Below are 26720 nucleotides of genomic sequence, written 5' to 3'. Positions count from 1 at the left end.
CCCATAAGGAAATAACATGAATGCACATAATATTGTGACACAGTAGCCTTCATGGATTTAAACCCCAATGAAGACGAAGACATTAGGAAGCACGCAACATAACATGTTTATCCAGAAGTCATTTCTTTACTTTAATGCTGATAAACAAGACAAATATTTAATTTACATTAACATATGTACTGTAGTATAATTACATCAGATACACACATAGTGTCTGCCATTGCTGTCTCCACATACAGTCTTGTATGGCACCCTTCCTGTATTAACTTTTCACACATTCATACTGCACACACACACACAGACACTCACACGCTTTGGGAACACCTGTCCTTCCCGTCCCTCTCAGAGCAGGATGCGGTACTTGAGGGCACGGGGAACCCTGTTGATGACAAGGCGCCCGTCATAGCTGAGTGAGGCGAAGAGCCAGGGGTCGGCCGATGACCACTCCGCTGCATAGACGCTGTCCTCGTGTTCTTCATAGGTGGACACCACGCTGTCTTTTAGGGGCTCCTTACCCCTGAATTACACACACACACACACACACACACAAGCATAAAGAGGTGAGATACGGAGTGGGAATGCATCGCATTTGTGGAAAAAAAAACTCGTATTCATGTAGCGATTCTTTCTGCAAATCATGTAAATCTCTGTAAGTTCACCAAATGTATAGAGGACCTGGACATTAAATATTTGGCTAAATTTAGCTAATGCTGAACAGTTGCAGGAGGCATAAATATTTCTAGCTGTTGGGAATGATCACACTCAAGACAATAATCATTCATCGCACACCTTCAGCAAATCTTTCCTCAAAGGCAGTCATAGGGCTTTATATTATAGCTGGCACAAAGCGCCATAAAGCGGCACAAAGCACAATGCGTGTGTCTTTGCTAGTTTCAGAATGATGCAGTTGTCATTTTCCCATCCAGCACCCACATTGTTTGCAAATGTGCTCGTGGCCTTCTGAGTGTCCATGAGTGTGTTGGCTTTAAAATGGGTTGTGGTCAGGAGCATTCTTGGAACTAAGCAATCTTGAGAGCAACTGTGCGACACACCGACATCTCTGGATGCACAGTGAGTGCACTTACGCCCTGCTTTTCACACACAAGGGACATGCAGCAGTGCAACAAACATGCAAAAAAAAAACAACAATTGCAAATAAAAAGGTTTGAAAGATTATGATTGTGTACGTCAGTCTCAATCTGCGTGTGAGCGAATCTCTTTTCCTACTGTTTGGGGAAATGTGCCATTACATTTGCAATCTGCCATGGTGTCAGGGCACCTGGGTGGAATGGGAGATGACACTCTGATTGGTTTAGTTCGTGTTACACCCAAAACACACCTCTGACAACTTACGGCACTAAGTACCATCCCTTTGATCCACGTGCCGTACTTTGTGCTCAGATTAACCGCTGTTAAACTCACAAAAGTGGATCTGGACACTTTTAGACTGTGTAGACTGACTGGATAGTTAAAATGTAGCCCATAGCATTGCACACAGATGTTCCCATGAAAACTAAGAGAGGTAAGTGCTAAAAAAAAATAAAAAATGAAAGAGTTCATATCCTGCCTCCATACACCTGGCTAATTACTGCCTAAAATGGATATGACAAGGTGTTCATTATCAGTATGGCAACATTTAATAAGGTGTGTGTGGTGTTAAAAGGCAAAAACATTCCTTTTATCCCTCTTTTGAACACACACACACACACAAAAATCCTCTCTTTACAACAGTGTGACAATAAATACAATTTTAGAATTATGATCTGGCATTATTGCCATCCCGAATTCTTCCCAAACCCACTGCTGTAAGTAGTCCTGAGGGGAAACAGCGACGTACATATTTGGATTTATTTTACACATGAACTGTTTCGCAGTGACAGTAGCTGCTCCCTCTGGGCTGCAACCTAAAATAAAATAATTCTCAAGTGTATCACTTGTATAGATTCATTGGGGAAGAAAGGAACATGAGGGTGTATTTGGTACGAGAGCACTTCACTGATGCTAACAAATACTGGGCTTGGCCTCGGTTAGGCGAAGGATTGCAATGTTTTTTGAGATCATGTCATTGAACACTTTAGCCGCCAAAAGACTGACGTACACCACAGGTCAAATTTGAGCTGCCTTATAGTGAAAGTGGACAAAAGCAATTTTGCATCGTGATCTGATACAGCCAGTCCTGGTTTGTACTTCATATAAAAGGTTTGAATTCTTGAATAAGATTTTTTCCAAAAGACATATCTAATAGTTGTATTTAATTTTAAGTCACCTAGGACCAATCTCAATGTTCCAAGAAAAGTAAAGGAAGCTTTCTGTTTAATAATTAGTTGATACTTGGAAACGTATCAAGCTCCAGGCCATATGATAAAAAAAAAAATTAAATAGAAATTTGTTTCTATCAGTATGCTACGGGGGGGGGGCTTTGTATTCACAAAATAAAAAAATAAAAAAATGAAGACATCTCACAATTAGATCCAGATCTTATATTTTTGAAAGAAGTCATAAGTTCACCAATTATGTTTTTTCTTTTGTGGCTGCAATGTGCTTCTGTAGTATACAATGAATATCACTGGTGTTTTTTTTCTTTAAACATTCTAATGAATAAAATAGAAGAATTTCATTCTGAGGGATATCTTTTTCTGGAGTATTTCTATGTTACCTTGATATAAAATTTGCATTTTGTCTGACACATGAAGAAAGGCTGAACTGTATTATGATAAAGTATAATTGTGTTATGTAGTAGACCGCCGCCGTCGTCACCACTGCGAGAGTCAGTGCACCTTTAACTGTGTCTGCTCAGCCACCAGTCGTAAAAATTGCAGCTGGAAAGAAAAGAGGAGTTGGTTCCAGACAAACTGCAGCTTTGATTATGACTGCGGCCTTGAGATGACATCGCCGTCATTGTCACCGTAGCTGTAGCCATGACTGAGTTCCGGGTGTTACGATTATGGCTGTGACAGATTCGTTTCTAATGCGCGTGCAACACTATACATGCAGCTGTTGTGTGTGTGTGTGTGTGTGTGTGTGTGTGTGTGTGTGTGTGTGTGTGTGTGTGTGTGCGCGCGCGCGCAGAGATGGCTGGTTCCTCAGCTCCTGTGGTGTATTGGTAACACATCTGTCAAAGAAGCGCAGCATGTTCAAATGGTAGTAGAGTTGGACACACAGCCCCGGCTTACAACCAGCAGCTAGATGCTGTAGGAGATCAGCCTTTTTAGAATCAGCAACGAGCACTAAATTCGTAAAGTGTCACAATCCTGTCTCCTTTGTGGTGTATGTGCAGAGTGTTTTCCTGAACTCTTAGAGCCTGATTCACTAGCGGTTTGCGTGCGTAATATCACGTGCAAACTTCACGCCACCCGCAAAAAAAAAATAAAAAAAAAAATGTCCCAGCTGATCCACTGACGACGTGCAGTGAGGATTGTGTTTTTCGAATGTGCAATTTAACGCACGTTGTCCATCTTGCGCATGTGCCTCAATGTGTATGCAATATTGGGCGTTTCCGATTGAACGTGCCAAATACTGGGAGGGGAAATGCAAATACATACATTTTCACCTCCAGTGATATTTACTAAACCTTGTGGTGAGAAGAAGACGCAGGGGGAATCAAATAATACGTAGAGAACGTGGTTTTACACCTGTGGAAACATTTTGGTGATGACAGAGGGGAAAATTATTCAAACATTGCGCCTGTCCAGAGATGACATTTTTGAGTTATGGCATTCACTGAATGATGATTGACAGCCAACAAACAGGAGGAGCCACGCAATACCAGCAATTACAAAACTTCCTACGACTCAGCATTGTCCTGCCTCCGGGTCATTCCAGCGTATCGCTGCTTCGATATCCCACTAAATGTCCCAGGTCCTGAATGCTGTCTCCCGCAGAATTCACAGGTACTGAATGCAACGAAGTCACCTGCTCATCACACAAAGAGCTGGACCTGCTGATCGGTGTTTCTTAGAGGCATCTCATCCACCGTATTATCACAAGCCATTTTTTTTCTCCTGGTATTGCGTGCCATCTTATATTATTACTCATCTCATTATTTAATCGACTGATTTTTTTGTTTGTTATTCCCATTGATTTCCTCGCTGATAACCTCCTATATAGCGTTTTGTTGCTGTTACAGGCCCTATTTATGTTTATTCATTTGAATGGGATCAGATTTTCTTCCTCCTTTCGCGGTCGTTCTGTTAGAACAACTGGAATCACTTTAGCACAAGCAAGCCCCTCATTTAAATAGTGCGATTTGCACCTAATATCAGTGACGCAATTACTCTTAGTAAATCACACTCAAAACGGGTGCAAAATACATGCGCAAACTTTTTAAAGAAACACTCAATTTCGTACCCTTTAATTGAGATCTTAGTAAATCAGGCCCTTTACTGTATTATAAATGGGCGGGACCAACACACCACCTGACTGTATCGATCAGAAGGAATGCAAAGTATATTGCGAGGTAATGCAAATCTTATTGGGAGGTAATTCAATTGGCTTGACTCTGTTTCACTGTTGGTCACAGCTTCAGTCCATGCTATGATTAATGATTTAAGGTTAACTTGGCCATTTAAAAGGGTGAACCAATCAGGAATAAGTGGGGGTGGCTACATACGGTGTTGTTGAAGTAGTTCCACCAATTGCAGCGGTGGTCGAGTTTGCACTCAACAAACTGTATATGGTGGCCAATATATACTGGTTAAAGGCTGCTCCAATAGTTTCTAAATTAACCCAAGGTCCACATCCATTGGGATTTAAGTACCAGAAAAAAAAAATCCTCATTGCACCATGGCCAAACCCATATATTCACACAGTGAATATGGGTATAATAATACCAGACTATGGAAAAGTATTTCCATCATGACCCTTCTGGGATTCCAGACCTACACTTGCGGTCTGCAGAAGGCAATGTCAGCACAATAATAGTTTGCGACATTACTTCTGTTGCAACAGCCACACAAACAGTCATCTGTAATTTTAGCACTTCCTACATATATTTCATGACTGTACATTAATCCGTTGTGATTCCAATCACAGGGTAACACAAAATGTTGAGGGAAGACAGTAGGGCTGTCAGTTTTTATTCAAAGTTAAAATTTACAGTCTATATGCAAAGCAAACTGTTTGAAGCAGCTTGTCTTGTCATCCACCAGACAGCGCTCCAACAAATCACCATCAGCTTGACCTATTGCAGCCCCTGTTTGGCCCGATTTGATCATTATACTGTTGATCAGACGAAGGTTAAAGGAAGGACATTAGCAAGGTAAGCCATGCAGAGCGGACAATCACGACACAAAAACATCTGAGAAACAGTGCGTACGTATTTTGGGTTCTACAACTATCAAAGACATTATTGTGACTGCCACCCAGTGAGCACCCAAACGGTCTGAATTAATTTAAATGATTTGCATGTCATTTTATATCTATTTTATGAGTGACAGCTCCTAGTACACTCACTGTGAGTTTATTTTCACCTCTAATTAATCCACAGAATATGTAGAATATATGATGCAATAGACCTATTTTGGAATCGTATTAAGACACATTATGTTAGTTTGTCCTTTAATTGATCACATATTTGTATATGAAAATCAATTTATGGTTACACAGAGTGCCCAGAAGAAACATATACCTTTATGGAAGAGACAAAAAGGTCAAACTTGCTTTGCTTGGTTTACTGAAAATAATATTCAGCCATGAATTTTGTTGAACTTGGATTTTAAAAGCAGCACTATAAACTCAAGAATAAGCTATTACACTGTTGGGTTTCTGTTCGTTGTGTCCAGGTACCGTGGAGTGAACACATACTGTACAAGAGGGGTCAATAATGACAGTGGAAGGGTTAAAACCAAAGCTGAGTGCTGGTGATTAGGAAGAAGAGTTGATAATTGTGGATGAGAGTCAGTCATCGAGTGTAAGAGCTGGTAGTTATGGATGAGAGGGGGAATGGGACCATACTGGATGGACGACAGTGGCAGATTTTGGAGAGCACTGAACGGGAACTGTTACAGATGATATTCCTGCTATTTCAAAATCAACTCTAAAAATCCTCAAGTGTTTTCACAGTAACATATTTGTAATGGTTTACCCCTCCACTTTTTTTTTCATTCTGAGCATCAAAGACGAAAGCAAGGGTGCTGGCATTTAGCTTTAATCTAAACAATTTAAAATACACAGCACGTTTTTGTACTCTCCTCAGTATCTCATTGTTTGATTCATTCAGCTCCCTATGGCCCGAAAGCCATGTACAAGAAAGATATAATGCTTCATAAATCTTATCACATATGATTTGATAAAATATTATGGCATGTGCCTTTGCACTATGGCTTGATTCTGACTATACCAAGATTCTGAATTGTAATATAGTATCAAATGTGAAGAAAGAGCACCACTGTCCCAATACTTTTACAATGATCAAGGTCATGAGATGTTCACAGCAAAGAAAACTGTAGATCTTGAACATGAGTGGGAGATGTCTACAAAGATCGCTTTAAATGTTTAAAAAGGAGGGGAAACTACTTTAAACCCATATGAAATTGAAAATACCATAAAGAAAATACATCAAATGTTGAAAGAGATTTTTTTTTTTTTTTTTAAGTATATGCTCCTTTTAAATTGATGCCAGCAACACGTTTACAAAAAGTTAGGACTGGGGAATAATAACCACTGTGTTGTATCATCTCTTGTTTTAACAACACTCTATGAACGTTTGGTAACTTAATAGACCAGTTGCTGGAGTTTTGAAAGTGAAATGTTAGCCCATTCTTGCCTGACATAGGATTTGAGCTGCTTAACGCTTCGTGTTGTATTTTTTGTTTCACGATGCATCAAATGTTTTCAACGGGTGACAGGCTGTTGTAAGACGTGCAGAATGTGGTTTGGCATTGTGTTGCTGAAATAAGCAAGGTCTCCCCTGAAAAAGATAACGTCTGGATAGAGCCTATGTTGCTTCAAAACCTGTATATATCATTCAGCATTAATTGTACCTTCCCAGAATTACCAGCTACCCATGCCACGTGCACGAATGTACCCTCACACCATCACGGATGTTGGCTTTTGAACTGTGTGCTAATAGCAAACTGGATGGTCACTCTCCAGTTCAGCCCAGAGAACGCGGCATCCATAATTTCCCTAAAATAATACAATTTTAATTTGTCAGCCCACAGGACAGTTTTTCACTTCACCTCAGTCCATCTTAAATAAGCTTAGGCCCAGAGAAGGCAGTGGCGTTTATGGATCGAGTTTATGTATGGTTTCAGTTTTAACCAGCATTTGTGGATGCAAGCGAAAAACTGTGTTCACAGACAATGTTTTTCTGTAGTGTTCCTGAGCCGATGCAGTGGTATCCACTACAAATTTGTGTCTTTCTATAATCCAGTTCCGCCTGAGGGCCAGAAGATCACGGCCATCCAAAACTGGTTTTCTTCCTTGTCCCTTGCATACAGAGATTTCTCCAGATTCTCTGAACTTTAAATGATAGTACGTACCATCGATGACGAAATCCTCAAATTCTAGGCAATCTTACAGTAAGGAATATTATTCTCAACTTGTTGCACTATTTTCCCACACAGTCTTTCCCAGACTGGTGAACCCCTCCCCATGAGAGATTCTGCCTCTTTGGGATGCTCTTTTTAAAAAAAAAAATATATATATCTCCAATCATGTTATTGACCTGTTGCAAATCAACCTAATTAGTTGTGAGATGTAACACCAGGTGTGTTGTTGTTTTTTTAGCAGTATACAACTTTTTCAGTCTTTTGTCGCCCCTGTTTGATTTGCAAATTATTGCATTCTGTTTTTAATTACATTTCACAGTGTTCCAACTTTTTGGGAAATAGGATTGTAAATAGTCAACGTATTGTTTATCAAACTGCCCATCGTAAACATCCAACAGATGGACTTCTCCTGTGTAATGAGGAAATTATACATTTTGTGGGTGCTCAAACCAGACTCTCCTACAAAAAAGCAATTGCTACTGACTTACAGTATAAATTACTGAGAATGTTTGCGTTCCTACTACTTCGAGTTGCTCTTACTTGTCTTCCTGGTTGTTGTCCTCACCCTCGCTGAGTTCGTCGTCGTCCACCAAGTGTCCGAATGGCTCTGAGGAGATGGACACCATGTTGGAGAGGATGAGGCGGCTGTCACTGCTGGCTGTCAACACCAGCTGGTCATGGCTGTGGTTGTAGCGGACACTCCACACCCTGGTACCAAACACACGCATTACTAGGCATTCATTCAGAAATAAACAGTGCAGCAATGTGGGGAAGTGCAGTACTTTTTACGTTCCTGCATGGATGAATCCCTTGTGTGTATAACCTCATTGCTCTGAACAAAGCTTTATGTGGGTGAGGAACCCTGTTGCAAGCACTAAAAGCTGTGATATTACTATATATGTTGACTCTGTATGTATGAGAGGACCACACATGCTGTAGTACACATAGACGTGCAGAAAAAGATGCCTGTATCTATCTCTCTTTCACACACTCGTGCCCACACAAATCATGCAGAAAACGCAGTGCTCTCACAGAGGGATTCACAGCAGAATATGCCTATCTGGGTATGATGACAGTAATGGGGATTTGGTACCTCGTAGCCCATGTTTGAGCTTCGTTCACATGAGTTGATGATCATTATCATAAACTCCATGATCCTGGCTTTATTTGTTGCTCAGTTTCACGTCTTTTTCAATCCAACTCTTTCTCATCTTCCTTCTCTCTCTCTCCAATTTGTGCCTCTTTTCTCTTTCTGAACACTGTCTCCCTGTCTTACTCTTTTTCATCCTCTTTCTCTCTCTTGCTCTTTGTGTGTGTGTGTGTGTGTGTGTGTGTGTGTGTGTGTGTGTGTGTCTCTCCTTCTCTTTGCGAGCCCCAGGCACAGCTCAGAGTGCGGTCCCAGTTCCCTCACAGGGAGGGATTGAGGGATAACCAAGGCTGTTGACAGAAAATCAGCCTCGGCCACGCCGTTCCCTGCGCTCCCCTAATCCGATTCCCTGCTAAAAAATAGTCCCTAATACCCCGAGCAGCCCTGAGGCCATATCTTGGCTGTGCTCCGACAAAATGAGCATGCACAACGAATACACACACACACACACACACACACTCGCACGCACAGGGAAACACCCACACATTTATATATCAGTCTAATGCTAAGTGCACATGCAGGATAAATACCCACATACATGTAAATATGCATCATAGAAATGCTTAAACACGCACAAATGCATAGAGATAGAAAGAGAGCCCTTCCAAAACCAAATTAATTGGTTGCGTGCGCACACACACACACACACACACACACACACACACACACACACACACACACGAACACACCTACCTATCTCTTATCCGAAAAGATCCCATCTGCAGCAATCTACAGTTATGGATATGCTTGCCAAGTCTATCTTTCTTTTGGAGATAACGTTGGCTCTGTGCGTGTGTGTGTGTGCGTGCACGTGCACAAAGGCAGACGTGAGTGCGCAAGCTTTTGGATGTTCCATTGTGTATGTGTGTGTTTGCCTTTATCAGGTAAGGATTGGTGTGATACAGCAGTAGCCCAGTTCGCCTCTCAGACACGCTGATCATCTATTCAGCTCACACAGGAGAGTATCTTCCATAAATATATACACACACACACACACACACACACACACACACGCACGCACACACACACACGCACACACACACACGCACACACACACACACGCACACACACGCACACACACACACACACACACACACACACACACGCACACATCTGCAGTATAGACTATGTTCAGCTCTTAGCAATGCCTGAAGCTTCATGGAAGACAACCTGGAGCAGAACCGGGCTGTGCTCAACCCACTGTGGTTCAATCCTTCATGACAAAATGCGTGGGTGCCTATTTAATTACAAATGAGTGTATGACTACCTTTTATTACACAACCAGCAGTTGGGGCATTTCATTAGTTAGGAGATAAAGCTATTAACAGTTAACAATCAACAGTGCAGCAAAGGAGTTATCATCGTGTTTATCGCTATTGTTGCTGTGTTTTCCTGATTGTGTCTGTCTTATCCTCCAATGCTGAGTAGGGAGCCTTTTGTCAGTTATACAAATACAATTATATTGGAAACAGAATAGTATTCACATTCAAATAGTCATATTGAAAAAAATGAAAACTGACATTTTCAACAGACTAATATTTCTTGTCAATTCATACCATGTACAACAATAAAAGTTTAAGAGCCAATATTATAGCAGCCTATAATCACCCCAGCCCAATAAAGTCAGGTGGTCTTCACAGAATGGGAAAATTACATTTAAAAGATTCAGCTGTAAAATCTCCCTCCACAATCACGGTCACCAGTACTCTCGTTATTCCATACGAATACACTGTAAACAGTTGGATTGTTGTTGTTGTGTTGAATTATTCAGAGTACTCTGGATATTGTTACTTGGAAGTAAGAACACAGTCAATTTTAAAGTTTAACATTTAGCGCCAAAAGTATGTCCACAACAACACCGTCCAGCATACTGTATGTATCCAGAGTATAACAGCCTCAACTCTTCTGGGTAGGATTTACACAGACTGAAATTATTGGCTGCCAGGATTGACTCCTATTTAGCCACAAGAGGACCGAGGTCAGCTTGTGATACCGGGTGATGAGGAGGGGCTAGCCAGTCAAGTTCATTGACACCAAATCATTTCTTCATGGGCATGGCGTTGTCCCTGGGGGTATTGCTTGTATGCTTTAAACAGGAAAACTGCTTCCACAAATTTTTGACACCTTACTTTTTTTTTTTTTGTTCTTCAGTTATACAACACATTGAATCTGAAATCTAAAATCATGGATACTCCATTAAAGTTTAGTCTCCAATTGGGAGACTTGGGGCACCACACAATTCCTTCAGAATTGGAGACAAAACTAAACCCAGAGTTTCGGACCATTGACCAGATGACTCCCTTATTCAAAATGTTTTTCCCAGGAGAACTTCAGAGCTGTCCGTACGGTTACAATCATGTGAGGAACTTTATATAGGTACAATTGCAGCGTTCTTTAAGATTAGGAATTGTGGGGTAAGGTTGGAGGTTTTTATATTAACAATGTCATAGCAGTTACACAATGCAATTTCCTTCCCTACATCATTTAAAGACTATAAGAAGCTATCCTTATGTGACTTTTTTACTTTGTTTCATTGATTAATGGCTGCTGACTTGTTTAGGTTAATGTAACACTTTTAATTGTAACAAATACTGGGAGGATTCTGGTTTAGTCTGAAACCCAGGGACATTTCAGGAGGACAGTTGACCAAGTAACTCAGGATCTCTTTTTCAAGGACAGTATACACACCACTACCCACCCCTGCCTTAAAATCTGTGGATCTACCCACCAGTGCGAGTGCTCCTCCAGGGTCTTAATGGGCTCCTGGACATTGCGGACGTCCCAGAACTTGACCTTGCAGTCGTCTCCGCAGCTGGCCAGGTAGTACTGACGGTTGGGATTGAAGTCCAGGTCACGCACCAGCTGGCCATGGGCATTCTCTATACAGTAGATCTGCCTGGAGAGGGGGAAGAGAGAGAGAGAGAGAGATGGAGAAAAGAAAAAGAGAAAGGTGATTAGAAAGGAGGGAGAACATGGAAGGCATGGAGGGAAACAGATAAGAGGGGAAGCAGTGAAAAGAATTAGGAGAGAAGGATAAAAATGAGAGGGAGCAACCATGAGAGAAACGATAAGAGAGGTATGGAAGAGGAGGCGGGTGAAAGAAAGGGAGAGAGAGAGAGAGAGAGGGAGAGAGATGAGGGGAGATGATAGAAAAACAAAAGGAGATACGGGAGAGAAAGAATGATTCACAGGGTCCACAGAAGCAAGAACATTCCCAGGCTAAATCAAAGCCTTCTCTGTGTCAGTGTCTTTCAGCGAAGGCCAGGCTCAATAAAGAAGGCAACACCGGCGGTGGTAAATTATAAAAGGCAAGCCTCATAACTGCACCACCTTGAGTTCCTCCAAGAGTGAAGCTAACACAATGACATGATAGAAGAAGAGATGCTCTGTGCATTGTGTCTTTCTTCGTCTTTCCAGCTACCTCCACCTCCTTTTCTCTGCTATACATTTTCATTGGATTACATTTTCTCTCACATCAGTCATACAAAAATGACAAAAAAAAACTCGCTTTTGTTTGCTTCCTCTAACCTTGCAACCAAGACAAATTCTTAAACATATTGCCACAGTTTTATAAGAGTCAAATTCAGCTATAGTAATGGTCATTATTAACAACGTAAGATCTCTCTTTGCTGTGAACTTTTATGAACAGTAGTTTCTTTGTAAACTTGCTTTTACTACCATGTTAAAGTGACTTAAACCTCAAATTTGTACTTGCTTATTATCACACCAGCTTGTTTCCTGGTAATGCCCACAAACTCGAACTCTCATCAAGCTCATTTTCCAGATGCAGCAGCGAAAAAGCTCTGATAAAACCAATCTATGTTTCCCAGAGCACCACAATAACAGACAGACAAAAAGGGAGGAAAATCGAGCATCTTGCAAGTTAAATGTTTATATCATTGACCTATCATAAACCATTCCATTATCAAATGAGTAAATAAACAACTGATTTCAAACACATTTAGAGGAGAGAGAATTTGGAGCAAATGGCGCATTGCAAGTAGTCTTTTCGAGCTAAAATGCCACTGAACAATGTGATGCCTTTAAGAAGTGGAAGTTAATTACAAGGTTATAGCTTCCTCCTGCTCCATGCACATCACAGTACAACAAGAGCAGTTTTGATTTATGCCTCTATGCGATATCATTTTTAAATAACAAAAATCCTGCCGCAGATTTCAATTGGGACATTAGCTACATCCAAACGAGTATCCTCTGCCTCAACCAATAACAACGCAGTGTTACACCACGTCCACAGAGCAGCAGACACTTTCTGCATTGTAAACTCAAGAGTGAGAGAATTGACAAATAGACAACGCTCAAATATTTGAGAAAAAAATAAGAAACAGTACGAAACTAAAGCTGATTGTTTTATGTTCAGTAATTCTAGTATAAAGTATAAAGTACAGTATAAAACAGAGCCTTCCCTTTCTGTTGTCTTCAGTTGATATGTAGGTATAATAATACATATCCTGCCAAGTTCTGCCTGCCTGATTTACATGCACCTTGCAGGACTGTGAGGGAAGCTGAAGGAAAATATCAGACATTATAATGATTTTCCTGTTGTTTAAATGTGATGTAATCTTTTCTGTCAGGTTCATCAATTTTGATAAATGATCTGAAATCCCTTATTTCTTTTTAACATTTGAAGTGTTACCTTAAATGAATCTTTATATTATTGATAATACTATTATTAATATTTTACTTGAATATCATATATTATAACTGGCACCGTAATGTTTTGTCTTTGTCTTCTGTATCAGGTAAATGAAAGTATTAAACATTTGTATTGGAAACAATTGGGAGATCATCGTTATCTAAATAGCAACCTGACGCAAGCATGGAAAAAAGCCCCTCGCGCTGCACCAAATTCCAATAACACTTGAATCTGCAATTAGACCAGCTTTTTAACAGCCTGACAAAAGGTCCCTAAATGTAAATATAAATATTCAACCATTCCATTTACTTTTATTGGATCTGTTTCATGCCAACATACTTTCGCGATATTTGAATCTTCGAGCACTTAAAGAATGTAAATAAATTTCCACTGGGTGAGGAAAGTTGTGAACACCTTATTTACTCACTTGGAGAAAACATTGTCAGAATGGTGTTCCAGTGCACTCTGGCGGCACTGCACCGATGATCATAACTTTTATAACTGGTGACAAAACAACACATTTTACAGAAAATGGTAGACATAGGCTATGTCTGGCCAAAAACTATGCTTTGCATACATTGCTTTGCTACTGTGTAGGTTTACCAAGTGAGCTGTCACTGCTTTCAACCGGGAATCTTGTATACATGGACATATCTTAGGGACTTTAAGAAATACCCATAACATGACAAAATCCTATTGCTGCACATGCAGACCTTCTGTATGTGTGTGCGTGTGTGTGAAAATGTTGTAATTGTCTATGTTTAAGTTAATGGTTCTGCTGCTAATATTACCTAGCTGTCTTTGTAGGCTCCTGATACTGTTTTCCAAAAACAAAATCAGAAAAAGCAGCAAATAACCAGGGGTCAGATCATGGAAAACTATTTTAATAAACTGGTAATTAATTGGATCTAAAGCTGTGCCTCCATCATAAAAGCAACACGAGACTGAAGAAAAGCACTACTTCTTTTCTTTAACTCCATTTCCTCTCCAGGCTAGCCTGGTACAGCTCAGTTTTGCATGGTTTTGTTCAGTAGAGTGGGAAACGTCAGTGTTATTGCCCAGCTGGATGCCAACAGCAGCTAGCCAGCTAGCCAGTCACCCTGCTGATTGCGTTAGGCAATTAACATGCTGATTAAAAATCTCATTAAAATAAGGGAGGTATAAGAGAATGACCTGGGGCAGACCGCTGGGCTTCAATTAGGTCAAGACAACTCAGGGACTGTGTGTGACTCTGTGTGTGTATGTGCTGTCACTGCCACTGGACCGTTGCATTGCTATTTGCATTCGGAGTTTGACAGAAAAAGTCAAATAATGAGTCAGAACTTCCACTGAAAAAGCAAAGTTTTCGTGGAGCATAGAGGGAAGATACATCATTGGTCTAAATTATGTATTCTGCAAGTAAGTGTACCTAAAATCGTATACGACTTACGCTTATGCTCAAGATGACCTCCCGCTCTGGTTACAAGGCTTTTGTTCAACAGTTTATTCCGATATGTTTCCAAACACAAGCTGTGTCCTAGCTGCATACTATATACTGATTGAGTGTGCAGCAGAGGCAGAAGTTATTGTGCATCCTCTACTGGAGAAAAGTCGGCAGAATACAGAACTAAAATCACTTTTGAAAAGGTGGTGTTGATGGAAACTTTATGCAGTGCACACAGCTGACCACAATGGACAGCTATAGCTCAGGGATTAAAAAAGGAACTCAAAAATAGATGAATAAACTTTTTTTTTTTTTACTTTTTGTTGTTGTTGTTGCCATTTTATTCGTTCTCTGATATCAGTACGTGATTCAGCATACTGTTCCAAAGTTATTGATGGGTCAGTCTCGGAACCCATCAGTTATTGGTTCCAATGACAATTTAGTATCGAGTGGTAATGGGCAATATTTTGGGGTTCTGTACACTGGTTGTTTACAGTTTGATCAAACTTGACAATAAATAATGGGATCTGAGATTGCATTTGTGCCAATGCGTTCTGCTCCTTTTGCTCTCCATAAGGACTGTTTACCTGAATGCAACCAAAGCCCACTCAACTGTGATTGGTCAACTACATGAGTGAAGACCAGAATGCTTCTGGAACTTAACTTTGTCCCTTTGTCAACAGTCTCTTTATAGAGATTATTGCCATATTTATATTTCATATTTGACTGTTTCCTTTATCAAGAGTCAATTGTGGGTAAAGCCATTGTTGAATTTATATTAGCTATATTATGGGCTGCGTAATAGAGCTTTGACTTCTTAGCTCCAGCAGTCAGAATCTCTCTGAGTAAAATGTTAATGCATATCACTTTAATAATTCATTAAGTTCTGAGTCAAGACCAATATTCTTAAATTTAATTACATATGTTGAATTCTGAACCCAAAATGATTTGATGAGGAATTGAAAAGGATTCTGATGGGAAAAGCGGATTTGATAGTAGACTCAGATTTTTTTTTTTTTTTTTTAAATGTTATCACACCCCAAAACTATTTACAATCACATATGAGTCATTTTGTGCAGTGTTGCAAACCATAACAAGTGGATCTTTGCATAAGTACCTTGATTTGTCAGGTTTTGAGTGAAACCAGTAATTATTGTCCAGTTATGATATAAATGAAGCCTCACTCAGTTGATTTTTTTTTTTAAGAAATGTTATTAAAGCTGGATACAGGATATATATTTGACGCTACAATATAAACTGATATCTACAGTGGCAAAAATTGTATCCATGTTTCCTACCTCTTGAAAACCAACAGTTTATTCAGTTGAATCTTCCTATGAAATGGCAATTTCTTTAGGGACGGTTGATGCATTTGTCGTATTTATGCAACACCAGTATCGTGCGCCACTGATAGTAACAAATAGAAGTCATTTAAATATTTGAAACAAGCACTTATCAACCAACAGCATTCTAATCTTAGTAAACTTTGATAATTAGGTGAACTTTCATTTCATTCAAAATAGAGATTTCACGTGAAATTAGGAGCTGGGGCACATAATTTATTTACAGTGCTCCCTTCCTCTCATAAGTGTGACTCTGAGGTAAAAGGCGTGACCCCAGGCTGTAGGGTAGCTGGTGTTCGACCCGGCCCGCTGTGGAATGGGACGCGCCCGCCGCGTGAAAAGGAAATGGAGCAGGAAATTGGGTTAGTTTCACTCTTTCCCTCTCTGGTGTCTCTGAGCAATCCCCTGCAAGCGCGCGCACACACACACACACACACACACACACACACACACACACACACACACACACAGAGATCCGTATACAGTCCCTCAGCCCATGCTAATAGAGGAGAGACTTGGGACTTCATGTATGTGTGCAAGTGTGTGTTTATGTTTGTATGAGAGCAGAGGATTAGAGTTGTGGTCAGCCTAAGCCACCAAACATTCTCAATCTAAAGTCATCCAGCCAGCTAGGGCTGAGAGTGTGAGTGTGTGTGATGGGGGGCTGATGAGGGGACAGGGGACCTATTACACACACTGTTAGGTGCACGCAGATAAAAACATAAAACTGGGAAGGAACACTCCCTGAAATACTGTTATGTGTGTAAATACAGAAGAAGATAAAGGTGTGTGAGAAGGAAGCTACAACAGGAGAGTGCGCGCGCACGCACGCACACACACACACACACACACACACACACACACACACACACACACACACACACACACACACACACGTACTCTATCTCACACAAATACACCCTCCTGGCTTAGTCTGGGTGATAAATCTCTCTGCTGAGGGGATCGACTGGAACACAGACGCTCACGGTCACACACTCTCTCTCACGCACACACACACACTTCTCTGTTTCTATGACAACTACTGTGGGAAGGGAGGAGGAGAAAAGAAAAATCGAAAGAGGGGAGCAATCATTTCATTGCTGATCAAAATTAAACGTGGCTTTAAGATGGTGCTGGCAGAGAAAGAGAAAGATGGGAGCGAGAAAAGCAGGCAGGTAGGTAGAGTGAGGGAAAGAAGGAGGGAGGGAGGGAGGGAGAAAGATGGCGGGGGGGGGGTCAGGCCATGCATAAAAGTAAGGGATCATTACATCAAGCAGCCTAAATGATTATGGAGATTATAATGGTTAAAATGAAGTGCTCAAAAAAAAAGCAACATGACAAAAAGTAATATCATAACTAAGTAAACTTTCATAATAAAATTAAAAGTTATACCCCTTTCATTTAATTATCATCACTTCATCAGTATTGTACTTAAATATGCCTTAATTCAGAATCAAAAGTCTTAAAGTGAAAAACAGAGGTTTTCCAATTGTAGCTTAGCAACTGTATCTAAGCAGGGCATCCTTGTCAAACTTTGGATTGGATTTTAAATTAGTGTCTATCAATGTTAAGATACCAAATATTTACAAACACAAGAGCAAAGGTAGAAAGAAAAGACTAAACAATGACTTTATCATCTCCAATGTGCAAATCGCAGAATGTCTGGCTGATTGGCTCACCGACCTGTAGTTGCCTGCTATACTTCTATGGCCAAGAAATAGCATATCATTAATTTGTTGGTTAAATAAAAAAAATTAAAAAAAAAAACACACACATCCACACTAGTTGTGAATTACCCTTTATCATAATTTTATTAACTAACTAGTGCCACACTGGAGTACATGGTAATTACCTCTACTAGGTCTTTTATGGATCAACAGTGGATTATGGTTTAGCTTTTTAGGACATTTTGTAGTCTGCATCCAGCAAGTGCAAATCTAAGACCCCTTTAATTGTATAACAATAAATACCGAAAGCCCTCCATATGCCACCAGTGACATATGGAGGGCTACTATTTCAAAAACAGCCGACATTTTTAAACAATGATCCGTGTTTGAATGAGAAATGGATGCTCTTAATCTTAAACACTTTTTGCACAATAGTGCCATATTCAAATATGTGAATAAAATACAATGGCAAAGGCTTTTGAATAGTGGTTTACCTTGGGTATCCTATCATTATGGCACACTGAACGCTGCCAAAATCTGTTGAATAGGTGGACACAATTTTGGGCAGGTGGCATGCAGTCTAATCAGGAGCCCGTGTTGTCAGTCTAGACGAGAAGTTATGATTATGTCTGGCTCCTGTCTTTCTACCAACAGACAGCTGGCTTTTAATCTGGATTGTGAAGGAGCAAATAGCACTACTATCAATCATTTCACCTTCTTCGACGCGCTCTCTCTCTTTCTATTTTTGCTCATTGTGCTAACTCTCTTTCTATCTCTTGCTCGCTGTCGGTCTCTCTCTCTCTCTCTCTCTCTCTCTCTCTCTCTCTCTCTCTCTCTCTCACACTCACACAGAAATACACACCACAGGGAAGGTGTTGAGAATCCATGCTTCACTGCAACACTGCATTGCTTTTCAGTATGCACCCTGCAGTGCATGGTATGGCTGCAGGCTTGACAGCTATTACACAGCTCAGTGTGTGTGTGCGTGTGCGTGTGCGCGCGCGTGTGTGTGTGTGTGTGTGTGTGTGTGTGTGTGTGTGTGCGTGTGCGTCTTGCCCCTCACTGTGGACTGTGGGTCCAAGAGGGATTTCAGAGGAGATACAGAGTAAGTACATCTCCAGTGACAGGCATCGCTCTCACTCTCTCTCTCTCACTCCCCCCCCCCCCCCCCCCACACACACACACATACACACACATACACACACACACTTAGAAGAGAGAGCGCGAGCTATATGCCCAATGGCTAGTACTACATGCCTGTTAGCTAGCCTAAAATTATTCAAAGGCTCAAAGCACCCCAAGTGTGTCAGGAATGGATGACGGTTGGTCCTTCACACTAACAAAATCGTTTTTTCTTCCATCTTTTTTCTATAAAGGCATTTCAAGTGACTGACAGATTTGTCACTGTAGTGCAAATTGATGTATAGCATATACATGTCCGACCTGCAATGTTCCTCAACAATTTCCCCGGTTCCAAACTTTTTCTATATCCTTTTAATTTATTGAAAAACTGAAAGGTTTTATATGCTGACAGTGGCCAAACAACGCAGTGATAGGTTAACTATGTCATGTCATTCCATACCTGCAAATTCAAAAATCATTGTAAGAATGACTACAAAACTTGAACTTGAACATCTAAAGAGCCAAAAACAAGTGCACAGTGCTGCACGATGGTGCAATAACAAGTTCCAAAACTGATCCTACTGTGCTCAAATGATGCGCGGCACTGTTACAAATAAGTAGCAAATAGGTACAAGTAAGTGTTACAAATTTGGTCACTCGATCAAAATCTGCACCTGAACGTACGCACTTTTTTGTGAGCGCTGGTTTGTGCGCATGTAAATGAGATGAGGGGTGTTCAGTGGTTGCAACATGCATTGAAATTTGCAACCCCACCACTAAATGCCACTAACTCCTCCACACTGTTTCTTTGAAGAAACATCATTCGGTGACCTGTGTGACCAGTGAGTGTAATTGGAGCGCAAGTAGGTAACAACAAATTGTACTTGTGTAATTAAATCATTGAGAGGTCTAATTATTAAAAGTATAGGGAAGGAGGAAAGAATCACAAAGTCAGTAAACTGTCTCCGTAATACTTGGCTATATCTATACCAACATTAGCATGAACATCAATATAAACTGAGAAATCTGTTATATCTGTTGTATATTTAATTAATATTGTGTGATGAAGTCATATTTGTTACAGACGTTATGGTCTTCTTTCTCAAAATATACAAAATATGTTGCACATATTGTTAAAGAAAGTCTTCAAATTGCTGCTAAGCACTTAAATGACCAGTGGTTTAACTGAACGAAGCATTTCCAAAAATACATTGATGAAACAGACCAAAACATCACAACAGCAGCCCTGTACAACCGGGATTAGTCTCTGAATAATGTAAAAGCAAAGGTACACTGAAAATGACAGGCTGAGAAGAAGTGAAAATGTGTCAGGATTTTCCATTAAACACTGCGATCTGTCCTCAGTATTAAAGTGGAGTATTCCACAATTTGCATAATGCTGCATATTACATCAGTACAAAGTAGAACAGGATCCATATATGTTTTATAAGCAGTGTTATCTGTGTATTTAAAAAAAAAAAATGCTGTGTGTCTGGGAGACAGGGTGCTGCAGATACTGTGCTCCTCTCCAGGGTGTTAGATAACTAACTAGAGGCGTCTGCTGCTGCTGGGCTGCACTCCCTGTCCTCATTTTAGAGCAGGGCAACCGTGTTGGGGCTGGCAGAATGGGTGACAGGCCCCGCAACTCGGTGTGTGTGTGTGTGTGTGTGTGTGTGTGTGTGTGTGTGTGTGTGTGTGTGTGTGTGTGTGTGTGAGTGAGCGGAGCAGAATGTGTTTGCTATGTGTGCGTACTTTCCTGTTTCCTTTTTTGTGTGTGCAGGTGTGAGGGGACACCTCAGAGGTCATCTGAGGAAGCAGTGGAGCGTGCTGAGAGTCTGCCATCACACAGCTGCCACACTAACTGGACACACACACACACACACACACACACACACACACACACACACACACGCACACACAAACACGCACGCACGCACATGCACACACACACGCACGCACACACACACACACACACACACACAAATCCCACAGACACTTACAAACGGACAAGTGGGACGTATATATGTACACGCATAAGTATGCCCATCACACACACACACACACACACATGCACACACACACGCACACACACACGCACACACACACACGCACACGCGCACACACAAAAGTAAAAAAGGTACCAATGGCAAAAAGCAAAACACAAGCAAGTCACCTCCTCACACACACACACACACGTGACACATAGCTCATTCACACTTGCAAGCTTTCCAATTGCAACCTCTTCACACGTGCACGGATACGCACTAATGAACACACATGTGTAAGCACACACACACACACACACACACACACACACACACACACACATACAATACACATTGTGCCCTTGGTTGCTGTCTGTGTCTGTCTGAAACCTTGGATTGAAGGAGTAACGAAGGCTACAGGGATTTATTCAGTTAATCTCTCCAATGGACAAACAGAAAGAAACCACAGACCTCACCTGAAGCTTTTGCACTTGTTTGGAGTTTTTGTAACATTTCACTCTTTACTTTTTATGTTTTTTTTTTTCGGGCTTTTACATAAACTCATGATGGGAAACAAACAACAGTCCTTTGTCATTTGGGTTACATGTGGTTAAGGTTATTTAACAATAGTCCCAAAGAAAATTGGAGATTCAGCTTTTGTCAGCTATGCTCCAAAGCTGTGGATATCAGCTGTTAGATATCAGGGAAGCTAGCTCGGTTAATACTTTTAAAAGAAACCTCAAGCTCTTCACATTAGCGTTTAACTAGCAACTCCTGAAGCTCTCTTGCACTTGAACTTCCGCACCTTTAAAATGCATATTGCTTATTTTATATTTTAACTCTATTTGTGTTTAATTTTACGCATTGTAGCCGTTTCTTATGCATTTTAGCGGTTATCTTGCATTCTATCTTTTCTTATGCATTTGATCTGTGCTTATACGATGCCTATAAAACATATTCACCCTAACCCTTGGATGTTTCACCCTTTTGTTGCTTTTATACATGAAATCATGGTCAATATAATTTGGCTTTTTTGACAAGAATTTGCAAAAAAAAAAGCTTCTTTCATGTCAAAGTGAAAACAGATTTTTACAAACTAATGTCAATTAATTAAAAATATATAGTATAAAAAATTTTTGATTTTTGATTTTATACACTTTATTAATCCCCGAGGGGAAATTTCTTCACTACAGCAGGGGGGCTCTCAGGGGGGAGCTGCTGCAGCAGGCTGCCACTAGCGCGGCGCCAGGTAACCTGACCTGAGGTACATGTTTTTGGATGATGGGAGGAAGCCGGAGAACCCGGAGAGAACCCACGCAAGCACAGGGAGAACATGCAAACTCAAAATAAGTGTTTGCATAAATATTCACCCCCTTTAAAGTGACTAACCTTATTCAACAGAGGTCCAGCTAGTTGATGCCAGCAGTGTCACAATTAGTGAAATGAAGATCATCTGAGTGCAGTTGATGTGTGTCAAGTGATTGTAGTATAAAAACACCTGTCGGGGAGGTCCAGTCTCTGGTTCATCAGTATTCATGCTACAATTGCAACATGAAGACAAAAGAACACTCCAAGCAACTCAGAGAAAAGATCATTGAAAAGTATAAGTCAGAAGATGGCTGCAAAAAGATTTCCAACTCACTGGACATCCCACAGAGTTCAGTTAAATCCATCATTAAGAAATGGAAGGACTATGGCACTTGTTTAAATCTGCCTAGAGCTGGCCGTCCTCACAAACTGAGTGACCGGGCAAGAAGAAGACTGGTGAGGGAGGCCACCAAGACACCTACGACCACTCTGGAGGAGTTAAAAGCTTCAGTGGTTTCGATGGGAGAGACTGTACATGCAACAACTGTTGCCCGGGTTCTTCACCAGTCGAAGCTGTATGGGAGAGTGGCAAAGAGAAAGCCACTGTTGACAAAAATCACACATGAAATCTCGTCTGGAATTCGCCCAAAGGCATGTGGGAGACTCCAAGGTCAATTGGAAGAAGGTTCTTTGGTCTGATGAGACAAAAATTTTGCTTTTTCGCCATCAGACCAGACGCTATGTTTGGCGAACGCCGAACACTGCACATCACCACAAACACACCATCTCCACCGTGAAGCATGGTGGTGGCAGCATCATGCTCTGGGGATGCTTCTCAGCAGCAAGCCCTGGAAGACTTGTAAAGGTAGAGGGGAACAGGAATGCAGAAAAATATCGGCAAATCCTGGAGGATAATCTGACTCCGTCTGCAAGAGAACTACGACTTGGGAGAAGATTTATTTTCCAGCAAGACAACGACCCCGAGCATGCAGCAAAAGCTCCACAGAAGTGGTTCAAAGACAACGAGGTGAATGTTCTGGAGCGGCCAAGTCAAAGCCCAGATCTCAATCCAATCGAGAATTTGTGGCTGGACTTGAAAAGAGCTGTTCACGCCAGATCCCCGAGCAACCTGACAGAGCTTGAGCTGTTTTGCAAGGAAGAAGGGAGAAAAATGTCAGTGTCCAGATGTGGCGGCCTGATTGAGACATATCCACACAGACTCAGTGCTGCGATTGCAGCCAAAGGTGCATCTACTAAATACTGACCTGAAGGGGGTGAATATTTATGCAATTATTTACTTTACCTTTTATATTTTTAATTAATTGACATTATTTTGTAAAAATCTGTTTTCACTTTGATATTAAAGAGGTTTTTTTTTTTGCAAATTCTTGTCAAAAAAGCCAAATTATATTGACCATGATTCATGTATAAAAGCAACAAAAGGGTGGAACATCCAAGAGGGGTGAATACTTTTTATAGGCATTATATATCTCATTTCTTTTCTATATTTTTAAATGTTCCTTTATATCTGTTTTATGTTTTTATATCTGTTTTTATGTGAAACACTGCATGTAATGCTCTTGCTGTAAAGCACTTTGAGCTGCATTTCTTGTATGAAAGGTGCTATTCAAATAAAGTTTATTATTATTATCCATCCATCCTGACCACCTCACTTCTTACTTTGCTCTAGAATTTTGTATTTATGGCAACCAGATGGCGCAACTAGGGGTCATAATCATTTTTTTTCATGCACAATCTTTTACCCTCTCACCAGCTGACTGTTCAGTTAAACATTATTTAAAACCAAACAACTTTATTTCATTCTTTATTCTAGTTGGATCTCAATGTTTCCAATGATGTCATCAAATGTGTCATGATAAATTTTGGGATAGAAATTTGAAAAGGATGCTTAAATATGCAGTTTTGAGATAGTAAATTCCAACAATAAACATGAAATTGCTTCTATAAATGTCTGGAACAAACTGGAATACATGTGTGATACTGTTCTGTAGTGTGGAATATTATAATTTTCCAACCTTAGAGCTTTTAAAGGGAAAAAACAAAAGGAGGAAACTGCATGGTAGGGTACTAAAGATGGACAAAAAACGAGAATGTCATCCCAGTATTAGACAATTTTGACATTTTTGTTCAAAACCACAGCGTTGTACACCCTCTACTGGTTGCAGCTGCAGTACCTCCAGATATTAAGGGGGTGTTTTCACCAGAGATGAGACTGTGGTCTCTGCTAACAAGCCTTGGACTGCCAGCACCTCCTTCTCTTTGTGCCCACAGCTAAATCAGCACTGTTGCAACTTTCAAAATAGCGCAGCGGGAGGAGAACGGCCAAAATGGGTTGTGCAGGAACTCTTTAATTTGTTATGGGACTAACAGGGAGTAATATCAGTGATTCAACTATCTTATCTGGGCCTGTGATACGCATCTTGTAAATACATTCTCACTCTCCCTTCTCTCTCTCTCCTTCACCGAGCGCCTCTCTCAAGCTCTTCGGCACTTTGCTGTTATCATGGAGATCGATTGTGAGGTGATTATTATTCCTGAAGCGCAGCCCACACGTACACACATGCTGACCTCACTCATCAAGTACCTCACAAACACAGGAAATGCAAACAAAACACACACACACACACACGCTGCAATCCATGCACAAACACACAGTTAGAGGTTGTAAGGTGGGCTGCTGGTAACCTGCAGTTACAAGGTTAATATGTGGTAGTACACATGCTCCATGTCAAGCAGGAACATTAATGTTCCACTGCCTCGCACGAGTATAACAATGCACTTCATTCAATTCAAGAAAGACCACAGGACTGTAAACCAAATGAGTTATAGCAAGACAACTCTACCAGGTAATAAATAGCATTGCAATTCCAAGGAAAAGATTATCCCAATTGGACATTTCTGACGGTCCATTACACATATTTTCTGGACAAACACAGAGCTCAGAATTTGCATAAAAAAATTTAGCATTGTGTGCTTTTTTTTTCTATGATAAATTGCACTGTTATTAGTAGAATACTATGGAGAAGCTAAATGTAGCAAATATGTTTTTTTTTTTTAGCAATGTGCTTGTGATGGATATGATTTAATATATTTCACAGAGTGGTTAGGTCCCTGGGTGCCATCAGCAGTGAACCCCTGATTCAATTTTGGGCCTGCCAGATATTTAATGCATGTCATTTCTCTGCTCTCTTTAAAAAAGGAAATGTGATCGAGCATTCAACGCCAGCTTTCACTACTTGATACCAGACTTTTTGGCTCTTGGCAGGGTCTAGGCCAAGAGCCATCGTCAAGAAGCAACAACTGGTAGCCTTTTATCAACAGCATTCCCTGCACTGGTTAATTTAAAACTCAAATGTTGTCACTCAGCATGATGAGTCAAATTAAATGCATATGTCTGTGTACTGCATTAAAATGTCTTGTAATGATATGTAAACACCCACTGAAATGGTTAAGCTCCGAGAGTTTAACTTCCACGAATCGTACATGACGCACTTCTGTCAGATGTAATGCAGGCTGTTTAAACATCCAACTGGCTGTAAGTAAGGTGTACGTGAAAAATATAAAAAGTGCCTTAATACTGAGTGGCAAAGCTTTACAAAAAAAAACGTGGCAGAAAAAGGTAACAAAATGTCTTCTGTTTAAATTCTTAATCACCACTACCATCCAAACAGTGCTTTTAAATTCTTCTTCCTGGCACTGGCTTAACGGCAGCGCAACATTATTGACCAGATGTGTTTTCATCAACTGGGGAAACTGTAAGTCTTCAAATTTCCAAAGAAATGATCAATACAGTGAAATAGGATAAGAGGTCTCTACAAAATAAAAGAAAAATAGGCCTTTCCCTTAAATAATAAAGTATTAAAGTATCCGTATCAGGATTTACAGAAAAGGCTCTGGCTCGAAAATGTTAAATAAGATATAAAACTGTAAAATGTATTGGAATATTGTATTTTCTGACTAGTCCTTGGTAAAATAGCTCACCTCATAGTGCGAAGGTCCCAGCCTCGTATGGCGGTGTCATTTGCGGTGGCAAGCTGGCTGCAGTTGTGGTGGGGGCTCCACTTGCCAGAGGTGAACCTCAGTTGACCTTTACCCTCAAGGGTGGCGGTGCTGGAGACCTGCGGAGGACAATGACACCTTCATTAACATCTCTGAGCATGGAGGTGAATTTTATCCAAATATCTGTGACAGGTTCCGCCAGTACAGTGCATTCAATCAGCATAATGAGGCCTTATTAGAAGTAATTTTCTCTGCAGGCCACACTCAAGTCTGCAATTGTTCATTATGAATCTGTAGTAATATTTTTGGCATTACTGGCACACCAACTGCCTGACGATTTATACCATGTTAAAACATGCACACTCACGCCAACATATTCTCTATTTAGTCTGTCATTAATGTGTATTTGCAATGAAATCTGGTCTGATTCAGTCCGCGATACTAATTTAAGGCAGCTCTAAACAAATAGTTTTATATTAGGAATGAATCAGTTCATAATCTGTAATGTGAAACAAGTAACAACCCCACAAAAACACCCACAAAACTCTACAGTTCCCCTCT

General features: G+C 40.6%; 1 protein-coding gene across 2 annotated transcripts in view; it reads right to left on the bottom strand.

Annotated features, from left to right (window-relative positions):
- Positions 1-39: 39 nt before the first annotated feature.
- eipr1 (EARP complex and GARP complex interacting protein 1) overlaps positions 40-26720 on the bottom strand; it is a 61248-nt gene continuing 34567 nt past the window's right edge. For both annotated transcript variants that reach the window (XM_069160883.1, XM_069160882.1), the window contains exons 7-10: positions 26142-26278; positions 11366-11533; positions 8031-8198; positions 40-517 (exon numbers count right to left, since the gene is read on the bottom strand). In XM_069160883.1, coding sequence (XP_069016984.1) covers positions 343-517; positions 8031-8198; positions 11366-11533; positions 26142-26278 — 648 coding nt within the window. In that variant the 3' untranslated portion in view covers positions 40-342. The remainder of the gene's footprint in view (positions 518-8030; positions 8199-11365; positions 11534-26141; positions 26279-26720) is intronic.

Source organism: Embiotoca jacksoni, unplaced genomic scaffold (genome assembly GCF_022577435.1).
Source record: "Embiotoca jacksoni isolate LCO1_2020_lvr unplaced genomic scaffold, fEmbJac1.0.p SCAF_27, whole genome shotgun sequence".
Taxonomy (NCBI): Eukaryota; Metazoa; Chordata; class Actinopteri; family Embiotocidae; genus Embiotoca; species Embiotoca jacksoni.
The sequence above is the reverse complement of the archived record's forward strand: the minus strand, read 5'-3'. Positions and strand labels throughout refer to the sequence as shown.